The sequence below is a fragment of the Sebastes fasciatus genome, chromosome 11 (genome assembly GCF_043250625.1).
Source record: "Sebastes fasciatus isolate fSebFas1 chromosome 11, fSebFas1.pri, whole genome shotgun sequence".
Taxonomy (NCBI): Eukaryota; Metazoa; Chordata; class Actinopteri; order Perciformes; family Sebastidae; genus Sebastes; species Sebastes fasciatus.
In genome coordinates, this window is record NC_133805.1 from 12,187,385 (window position 1) to 12,198,166 (window position 10,782).

Below are 10,782 nucleotides of genomic sequence, written 5' to 3' on the forward strand. Positions count from 1 at the left end.
TCTGGTATGTTTTATAAGTTCTTTCATCCCGAAGTAACAAACTCATGTCTACTGCTGGCCTTACCTTTCAAACTCCCTTGTCTTGGTGCACTCTTGAGTTCCTTTGCTAATGACGATCAAGAAGTCCTGCGTGAGCACGAAGGGCACGCGCTCTCTCTTGTACCCAAACTTCTTCTTTTTGTGGTCGAGGAAATGGCCAAAGTCTATGTGGAACAGCTGTGAAAACGTGAGAAAAGTAAGAAATTAAATGACAGTTTCAGAGAGAAACAGAAAGTATTCATATGTATAGCATAAAAAAGACTTCACCTGTCCGTCATCTTTGACCATGATGTTGCTATTGTGTCTGTCCCCTATGCCCAGGATAAATGTGGCTACACAGTAGCCGGCACACGACCGCGTGAAAAGATCGATGGCCTGGTCATACCTAAGAAGTCAAAGAAAATGGAAAATGCTTTAGTCTCGGAGAGGATTTTTAAACACTTAGTCTTTATATTCTCACTAAGACCCCCTCTACACCCCACAGAAGACTAGAAAAGCTGTATAAATCCCTGTTTTTTTTGCCACTCACATCTCTCCCTTGTTCTTATCCTTGAGCCACTGATGCAGCGTGTGGCTGTTGAACTGCAGTGCCCCCTTTAGGCCTCCTTTACACTGGATCTGCATGATGGTGTGAGAGTTCCTCACCACCTCGATCAAACCCACGCAGTCGCCGATTGACAGACAACCGTACGGCAGCATCCTGGGAGAGGAAGGACGAGGAACACAAAGGGAAATAATTAGGGCAGCGCCGGTGACGGACTTCATATTAAATGACTTGAGGTGGCTTGCCGCTAATCTGCATTCAGGTACCGAGCGCAGAACATGAAAGTATCCAGCGCCTGTTAATGTGCACCTGCATCCCTGCTGTCATGGCGAAGCGAGGAGCCTACCTGAGATCAAGGCCTTGGTTCTGCCAGATGTTCTCCATTATCCTAATGATCTGCAGCGTCAGCATGTCCTGCCTCAGATCTGCGGAGGCACAGAGAGAGACAAGGAGGTGGATGACAGTGAGGTGAATATTAGCTGCTCTTTGATCAACTGCGCAATGTGTTATGGAGCAGAGCTGTCTGAGTCAGTTTGGTCACTGACGGTGCAGCAAAACGCTCGAGCAGCAGCGCTAAAGTTTGATTTCAACTGTTCTTTCTGAATTGTGTGCAAAGAAACATGTTATGAGGTGGTGTTTGTGTGCCATGATATGCCCTGCAGGCTACGACTGAATTATGATGCATGCTCAGCAAGAGCTGTGTGTGTGTGTGTGTGTGTGCTGATACACAGAGGCACGGAGATAGAGGCAGCAAGAGAGATACAAGAAGAAGGGGGGAAAACGCAGAGTCTCAAAACTCACCGTCTCCATTTTTGAAGATGATTTCGTTGTTCTGGAAGAGCAGCTCTGACATCATATCTGGGTTTTCCCAGTTAAGCCAGAGAGGTCGCTTGGCTGATGACATCATCCTGCATTCCTCCAGGCTGAAACGGAGACAGGGAATATGTTTGAAGAGGAAATGTAAACTGTGCTCACTGAGTCGTGACTCAAAAAAATACATTAGTTCATCCCAGCTGAGTCATGTGGACTGGGTTTACTGTAAGAACACAGAGTTCATTATGTCTCTAAATAGTCTTTATCCACACACAAAACACTAGCATTTTATTACATAATATTTCAAGCCTTGAAAAGCAACACCTGCAGAGGAAATATTAATATTAAATGCCAGCCATTTTTCAGAGTTAGATGAGAGAGTGCTGATGTTACCGGAGGTTTCCCAGCTGATGTGCTGGATTCAGTGGGGAGGTGAAGTTCTGCAGGGCGTCCATGTAATCGGGCCTCCTCATCTGCTCCACCAGAAACTTCATTTGAACCTTAAAAGGGAGAGAAACCGACTCGTGAGTTAATAAAACACTCGTTTAAGACAGCTGGCGAGTCACTCTACTGGCCTGATTATTGGTCCAGATGTCGTCAAGATTAAACTCGACGATTCAGAGGATCACAATAAACAGCTGCCGGCTGTCGGATTACCTTCTGCGCCTCATCTTTTTTCTCCTGTTTGAGGAGGTCGGTGAGATTGATGAGCTTCTCCATGGCCTCCACCTGTCGGCTCAGGTGCTTGAGATACATGCCGCAGGCCCGGCAGTACGACTCCAGGAGCAGGCCGAACCGCTGGCTCACCGTCTTGTTGTGCATCTCTGACCTACACACAAGTAGGCAAGAAGAAGAGGTTGTTTGTGTCCTGATGGGAAATGTGTCCCGCCTCCATATAAATACACACACACACACATCACATCAGCTGTTTTCACAAATCTTTGAATTCAACGTTATTGGGGACCAGGCAGTCTGTCGATTTTCAACCAGCTTGTATCGTTACAATGTGGGTGCTTAGAGCAAATGAACGATGTCCGGCTTCACGTCATCCGGCGGAGTTTGCCGGCGTGTGAGCGTGAAAATCAGCAAAGTTTCCCAGTGACATTCAAACATCAGTTTAATCTTTCAAATCACATACAAACGGCACCAAAATCTTGAAAGAAGACCTTCTTAAATTAACTCACTTTAAATGCCAGAAGAAGAAATGTCCTATCCTCTGATTGGTTAATGCCTTTTTCAACAGGAAGCGTGCAAGTGGATTATCAAGGTACTGCTCATACTTTAGAACCTGGGCACAGAAAACATAGGAAAAAAATACCATAAAAAAACACTACTACAGTATATCAAAACTGAAGCATCAACCTTTAATTAAAGTATATTTATTTAAAGCGAGACGAGGATGCAACACACCTGAACCAGTTGAATGAGGTACTGTGAGAGTTTGTCGTCAGTTAGGTATTTCTCAAGGCACTTTACCGCAAACTCTCTGATCATGGGATCAGGAAAGTTGCAATCTAGCAGCTCCATAGCTTGCTCTGGCTTGATAGCGGGCCAGTCCTTCAGGAGGCAATACATCTGAAATAGAAAAAAAAAACATACACTGACTTCAGATATATATATTTTTTAGCATTTTAAACAAACCTACAATACATGGGGCAGTGTGTTAGTGTGTAAATATCAGCTGAGTTGCATTAGTATAACAACTACGTCAGGCCCACATCTATTTGTCCTTCAAAATAAAGGCGTGTCAGCTGTAGAAACCTGAGCTTACCTGTGCAATCTCATCTCTGGAGTTCCATTTCACAGCCAGGAGGATCTTGGGAAGGATCTCTGGCATGTTGACGCAGTCTTGTCTAAAACAGTTTGGGGAGAGAATACATTAGTTAGAACTTTAATGACATACAGATCAGCCCCAACATGACAGTACACATTGTGTAAAATGTAATTGTTTCGTCCCCTCAGAAACCCCATATAATGGTATACAAGCACACACACGTTACCTGTGCCTCCATACAAAGTCTTTCTCCTGCTCAGTGATTTCAGACAACGGGTCTCTGTTGCACACCTGGCGCAGCTGCTCGTTGTCGGTGTCGGTCAGGGGGTTGTCACGCGCCAATCTGTTACTCTATGACACCATGTAACACACAGTCTAATGAAATAAACTGTGTATTGTGTCACATGAAACTTAGTATGTGAATGGAAAGGTGATATTAAGTTACTGTCTGTGGTGTGAGTGAACTACAATGTTAAAAAAAGGAAACAAACCACATAATAAAAAAACAAAAATGTTTGTTATCTTACCAAACCAGTGTGGCAGTAATTAAAGCCAAGCTCTCTGGATATGTTCCAGTTTGCGTGGTCCTCAATGATGGTCATTTCGGGGTACTTGACGGGGCAGCTGAAATGGTCAAACTCCAGCTCCAGACATGGGGTTTCCTGCAGGTTTAGAAAGTAGAAGTGGAAGGAGAAAGGTGTTAATCAAAGAAAGGAGCCTGTGTGTCAATGAGTGTTTAATTAAGTGGGATAAGAGGCTTGGTTGATTAAATCGAGGCGGCTTAAATCCGGCTCTGAAACACTACAGGTCGTCACCGGCTCGATTAAAACTGGGTCACGAGGCTCAGAGGTCGCAGACACGGAAATAACAGATATTCGAAAAGCTTTGAAAAAGATTATGTTTTAAGATTATGCCATGTTATTCTATCCTCTTAGTGTTTCAAAATGCTGCTCCATGTACCGAAGAAATCTTGTTTACTTTAAATATTATAATTGACATAACAACATATTTTCTTTTCATTTTCTTCCAAATGAGAACAATGTCTGTTCGCATTTGACACCTGTCCATCAAACCCGCTCTCTAAAGAAAGATGAGACACTACTGGAAGCACAAACAGTGAATGAGCGAGCATTATGTTCATAATGTTGACATTTGCTGCTCACCTTGTTGGGGTTAGAGCCCGTGACGCCGATAGGGTTGAGCAGGTCCTCCATGCCGTGTGGGACAGGCCAGAGGTTGAGAGCCATCTTCCCTGCTACTAGTGTGTGGGTGTAGTCAAACAGGTTGATGTTGCCCCAGGCCAGAGGACAGTGCTCCTGTAGGAAAATACCAATAAGATGATGCATATGAAAATGATTAGAGCGGCAACAGCTCGGGGCTATGGAACAGCCAGGTGCAGCGCAGAGCGCAGGGGAGGTTGTTTATTTCCCATGCCTTGCATTAACCGACTTTGTTAAGGTTTATGATAGAACGGATGGGCCGGAGGGACGCTTGCCTTCCTATCCCCTGACCAATAGGCTATCCTAAACCCTCTGGACCATCCATTCTAGCATTAACCCTTTGTTAACCGCTTTGATTCGAATAAGAATCGAACAAGAATAGATTTGAATAACAATTTGATTAAGGTTTTCATGAAATCAAACACTGTTTCTGATATTTCTTTATGGTCTGCATTTTTTTTTTATAGCCATTCAATGTATTTACATTCTATATTAGCTCTCTATACAGTTGTTTTCATTGACTCAAATTGCCTACCTATGCACGACGGGTTCACAGGGAAACGATGTATGTACTGTATATAATCCAGTGTTACTGTTTTATCTCATTGATATCAACCTCACTGTTTACTGACTCTCCCACTGCCGAGTCAGAGCTGCATTAAAGGAACAGTGTGAAACATTTAGGAGGATATATTGGCAGAAATGGAATATAATATAATTAGTGTGTTTTCTTTAGTGTATAATCACCTGAAACAAAGAATTGTGGTGTTTTTGTTAGAATGAGCCATTTATGTCTACATAGGGAGCGGGTCCTCTTCACGGACCCAGCCGCCATGTTTCTACAGTAGCCTGGAACGGACAAACCAAACACTGACTCTAGATATGGTCATTCACGTTTGCTTTTACACGCCTGGCACATGGGAGAAGTTTCAGTTGGTTGCAATCTGCCACCTCACCCCTAGATGCCGCCAGGTCCTACTCACTGCACCTTTAAGTTACTGCTATATTTCCTACTCCTGCTGCTTCACATAACAGTGTTCAACTGGTGAAACTCAGAGTGGCTTTTGTTGTTAAGCAGACACAGGAAACGCAATGAGGTTATTATCCATGAAAAATGCAACAACAAAACATGACATGGTCATTTTGAGGGTACTTTGATCTATTGTATGTATTGCAGAAAGTAATGAAACAAGAGAGAGCAGCCACAATGAGCTGTTAGATGAAGAACTCCTTTCCCTCTGCCCTGCTGTTGTGGAAAACTACTTGTGCCGTGAGCATCATGAAATCAGATCACAGTTGCTCATGGCAAGATTGAAAAAGGCCAATTACTGATTTCTTTCATTACAAAAATGCTTGTTTGTTTGGCTGCAAGCATATACACCAGTTGCTCGTTTGATATATTTCTTACAGAGTAGCTGCTCAAGGAGTGTTTGCTGTAGTATTAAAACACATTTGTTGTTACCACCAGTAACCACGATGTTTTCAAATCAACCAAAGCTCATTATAAGATTAATGTAGCATTTCATTGCTAACCTCTTTAGCTCCCTTCCTTCCTTTGACCGAGCAGATAGAGAGGCAGAGTCGGGCGGCGCGGGGGATGTCTGGAATGTACATGTCGTAGTTCAGCCACTCGTTCCACCTGGAATAAACAGGGAATGCACCGTTAACATAATCAATCACATTGCTGTCTCAAAGCTGAGTGAAATCCAAGAGTATTCTGCACTGTGTGCCACCTGGGGTTCGAGCAGGGCACGCGCTGGGTGTTGACGTTGTCACACAACTGCTCTCCACCGTGGTATATCCCGGTCCTGACGTAGATCTAGAGCAGCCACAGGAACAACGGTTTCACATACTAATCCATCGAGATCTTTCACAGCATTTCTGACTGCATGAAGTGAAGAACACTGTGTGAACTATCTTCTAAAAACCTCCAAGGTGCCGGAGATGTGAGATTACAGTCAGAATTTATTTTTGTCAAAGCAGAACAAAGCAGAGAAGCTATAAATAAAACAAGAAGGAGCAGTCAGAGCACCACACCGGCGTACCTTGTCAATGTCTCTGATGTTGACATTGACGTAAGTGGCGCACAGTATCCTGATCCGCAGCGTTCCGTTGATGGTCCAGAGAGACTTGGTGGCTGTTTCCCCGTTCATGTAGGGCGTAGCTGTGGATATTCGCCTCGCGTACGACGGCATGGTGAAGTTGTCCATGGGCAGCTGGGAATACAGGCTGTCTTTTGCCATTAGCATCAAGTTGGGCATCCGTCCCAGCATGATACAGCTGCGCACATACTGTCAAGGACGCACAAAGTGACATTTTGAAGCAGCCACAATTGTGACATTTTGAAGCTATTCAAGCCTGTTTGACATTTTGAAGCCATCTATACAAGTTTGAGGTTTATCAACATGTGAATTATTGGATTTTTACAGGCACAACTCAGCAGTAACTGGAGAACATTCAGTGCTTTGTGCTTATATACCGTGATATAGACGGTCTACTCTGGCATCAGCACATTTTACAGGCAGCTCATAAATTCCATTTCATGTCATAAATGCCAAGCACATTTGTGTTGGATGATAATGTGATGTGAAGTGGATCTCTCCACCCTCTAAGTACAATAGCATCAGACGCAGCACGCGTTTAGATTAAATTAGATTACCTTGTACTGACTCAGAGGGTATTTCTCCAGTAAGTACTCGTCACAGCCGCAGACTTTGAGGATGTACTTTCCCTGATACTCCTGCACACACATCTTTAGCTGCTCCTGGGAGAGCAGCATGCTGCGCGTCTTCTTACGGATGGCTTCGGCGATCACCTGCTCCGGCACGTAGTCGTGGTTGATCTTCAGGGTATACTTCTGCTTGTCGTTGCTGGGTGACACGATGACCCATATGACCACAATGATTTGACCTGAGGGAAAGAGAATAAAAGATCAAATTGGAGACACAGAGAAGGTGCAAAACCGTGAATGTTAGACTAAAATGTCTTACCTTTATCTAGCTTGTTATAGATGTGCCTGGGAAGTTCTGGGCATGATTCTACATTGGGAGGATACACGTACAAAGCTCTGCTGATGGGTCCGTTACTGTCTCTGAGGTCCACAGCCTCTTTGCAAACATTTAAAATGTTCCTTCTGAAGTCCTGCACTTCTGAGTCTTTCACCAAATCAAACTCGCATATGGGCATTCCAATAGCAAAACCTGAAAGAAAAAAATGAGTCCTCAAAAAAAGCTTTTGCATTTTTCATGTGAAATGTGAGCCTTTGAATAATACAGTATATGTGACCAGTTAAAGCCAACAGTATTATGTTGATCCTTCTCACTGAGGGTAATGGTATAGCCAAGGCCAACGGTTGTTACAGTAGGGTGTTGTGTAATAATTCATGAACCATACCTATCTCCCTGTTGAGAATTTTCTCTTCTCTGTTGCCTACTGGCTCGATGACTTTGAGGAAGGCCTGGAAGAGCCTAAGATCGCACAACCTCCTGGTCTCGTCGTAGAACTCCTCCCGCTCCGCCTCCTGGGTGACGCTGACGAAGATGTAGGAGCTCTCCTCCTGCAGCAGATGGTAAAGAGGGTACTTCCTGGCCTCTTTGAAAAGCTCATGCTTGACTGTGATCAGCGTGGCCTCCCGGAGGCACTCCAACGTGAGGATCATGCCATTTGGCAGAAGGCAGTCCACCAGGATGCTGGGGGGCATCAAGTGCATCCCCCATAGTTCTCCTGAGGAGGGCCTTGGAGGCATGGTCGTGCCAACAGATATGGGCTATTTTTAAGGACCCGGTAATTATCAGATGTGCGATGTCAACCAACTGTGAGAAAGAAGAAAACAAGAGTTATATAAGAATCACTGACCTGTGCACGATAATGCTTGTGGTATCTTAAGCAATGTTAGAGCTGCATAGTGACAGCATGTAAATATTTATTGGTTACCCCAATTTGCCAAAAATGGTATAAAATTCAGTAATGCATAAAATGCCTGTAGTACCACTGTATATTAGAAGATTCAAGATTCAAGATGTTTATTGTCGGTTATACAGGTACAATCGTGTGAAATGTTTTTTGCTGGGAAGCTCCATTAAAATAATAACTTATATTACAATAATAAAAGGAAATACTTTGTACAAGGCATATTAAGAACATATACATTAAGAAAATATTCTTAATGTATATGTTCTTAATATGCCTTGTACAAAGTATTTCTTATATATAGTATAGTGTTTTTGAGCTGATGGTTATACTGCACATAACCATTATGCAAAGTTACTTTCCTTCAGTTTGACAGAGGAGTGGTAAAGCAACACATTAATAACAACTTAGCAGGCTGATTACTATTATAACGTTAGCAGGTAACCTAACATTAGCATGATGTGTCATCACAATCAGAGGCAGACAGAGCTATAAAAAAAACAACTTTCACTTTGGTTGGAGTTGGTATTAAAATGCTAACTCAAATAGGGCAGCAATGAACCTAGAAATGCCCAGTGATGTCGAATGAAAGAACTACAAACAACCATGTAAACAAACATGTTTAGCTAATAACAAGCCTTTTACCTACACGCTAGTAAAGTGTGCTGCTAAGTTATAAGTTAGCTTTAAGCCTGGGCTTGATAGGAGTTTGTGTTGTGCTGCTGCTGCTTGGTGAGTTAGGTGTTGTCTCTTTAGCTAACTAGCTACCTTTACTTTATAATATACTTTACTAGCTTGTGGGTAAAAGGCCTGTTAGCTAACAATGTTTGTTTACATGATTTTTGTAGTTCTTTCATTCGACATCATCACTGAGCATTTATCGGTTCATTGCTGCCCTCTTGGAGTTATCATTTTAACACCAAAGTGAAAGTTGTTTTTTTATAGCTCTGATTGTGATGACACATCGTGCTAATGTTAGGTTACCTGCTAACGTTATAATAGTGATCAGCCTGCTAAGTTGTTATTAATGTGTTGCTATACCACTCCTCTGTCAAACTGAAGGAAAGTAACTTTGCATAATAGTTATGTGCAGTATGATCAGCTCAAAAACATTATACTAATATACAGTGGTACTACAGGCTTTCACATTTTATGCTAATTTTATTTTTTAAAAAATGCAAATTGGTGTGACCCCAGAATATTTATCATGTTTACATGCTGTCACTATGAAGCAATGCTTAAGTTACAACAAGCATTATTGTGCACAGCTGGCTTAAGAAACAACACCTAACTCACCAAAGCAGCAGCACAACACAAACTACTGTCAAGCCCAGGCTTAAAGCTAACTTATAACTTAGCAGCCACACTTGTTAGATAAACATGTTTGTTTACATGATTGTTTGTAGTTCTTTCATTGCTGCCCTCTTTGAGTTAGCATTTTAATACCAAAATGAAAGATGTTTTTTTATAGCTCTGTCTGAACATATTATGTTCTTAATGTATATGTTATTAACATGCCTTTGTACAAATTATTTCCTTTCATAATTGTAATATAACTTCTTATTCTAATTGTTGTTTCTGATGCTAGCTAGCTATCTTCAGAAACAACACCTAACTCACCAAGCAGCACTTAGCATGCTAGCTAGCTAACTAGCATGCTAGCCAAGTTCTCCAAGCAGATCAATGTCATCTACAACATTAAAACCTCGCCTGCTGCATAAAGCTACTGTCAGTCTGACATCACTACAATACATTACACAAGTGAGTTTCTGTGTAGCTGCTTTGATTAAGAGTTAAAGCGATCACACACAACAAAACACGACAACAACAGAATAGATAAAGCTACCTGAGTCAGAGAGCTAACAACTGGTTAGCCAATGAGCTAGTCTGCTAGCATTCTCGTTAGCATCGGCTAGCTGAGGAAATCCCATCCGAGCCGGAGTCTCAAGCAGCGGCTGCTACTAGTCCATCCAAACAATGAGACACTGCCGGGTCGGGGACAGACCCCCCGAGGTGCTGGAGAGAAGACAACCCTCTAGCTCCCGGTGATGTTGTCAATAAGCTGCAGAGGAATCAGTCTGTTGTACTTCATGATGATCTTCATCGTGCTGTCTGTCCTGAGAAATAAACTGCACAGTTGTTTGATAGCTAGCTCTCCACTCCTAGCTAGCCTGCTCTAAAGGCTGCTAGCAGGCTCATCATCATCATCATCATCATCATGGATGGATGGATGGATGGACCGCCCTCCCACACAATCTCACACACACTGAGTGAGTTCAGCTGCTGGAGAGAAGCAGTCTGTCTGTCATTGGGAAGAGACTTTTATTTTATTTATTTATTCATTATTATCATTATTACTTTTTATTATTATTTTTTTCTTCTTCTATTTCTATGTGTATGTATTTATATGTATGTGTATGTATATATATACTGGACGTTATAGTTAGAGGAATGAGTCATTATAGCAACTTCAAAGGTCCCAT

At 42.5% G+C, this 10,782-nt stretch overlaps 1 protein-coding gene across 2 annotated transcripts in view; it reads right to left on the reverse strand.

Annotated features, from left to right (window-relative positions):
- Positions 1–10,782, reverse strand: part of LOC141776868 (phosphatidylinositol 4,5-bisphosphate 3-kinase catalytic subunit alpha isoform) — a 172,516-nt gene that overhangs the window by 2,949 nt on the left and 158,785 nt on the right. Inside the window, exons 2-21 of one of the 2 annotated variants that reach the window (XM_074650702.1) lie at positions 10,146–10,411; positions 7,784–8,202; positions 7,381–7,590; positions 7,050–7,300; positions 6,436–6,681; positions 6,124–6,209; positions 5,924–6,029; positions 4,334–4,486; positions 3,698–3,832; positions 3,397–3,521; positions 3,168–3,249; positions 2,807–2,971; positions 2,581–2,684; positions 2,054–2,225; positions 1,790–1,896; positions 1,385–1,506; positions 930–1,008; positions 569–739; positions 307–424; positions 65–216 (exon numbers count right to left, since the gene is read on the reverse strand). In XM_074650702.1, coding sequence (XP_074506803.1) covers positions 65–216; positions 307–424; positions 569–739; positions 930–1,008; positions 1,385–1,506; positions 1,790–1,896; positions 2,054–2,225; positions 2,581–2,684; positions 2,807–2,971; positions 3,168–3,249; positions 3,397–3,521; positions 3,698–3,832; positions 4,334–4,486; positions 5,924–6,029; positions 6,124–6,209; positions 6,436–6,681; positions 7,050–7,300; positions 7,381–7,590; positions 7,784–8,135 — 2,936 coding nt within the window. In that variant the 5' untranslated portion in view covers positions 8,136–8,202; positions 10,146–10,411. Of the gene's footprint in view, positions 1–64; positions 217–306; positions 425–568; positions 740–929; positions 1,009–1,384; positions 1,507–1,789; positions 1,897–2,053; positions 2,226–2,580; positions 2,685–2,806; positions 2,972–3,167; positions 3,250–3,396; positions 3,522–3,697; positions 3,833–4,333; positions 4,487–5,923; positions 6,030–6,123; positions 6,210–6,435; positions 6,682–7,049; positions 7,301–7,380; positions 7,591–7,783; positions 8,203–10,145; positions 10,545–10,782 lie in introns of those variants that run through there. The other variant, XM_074650701.1, reaches the window with a different exon arrangement.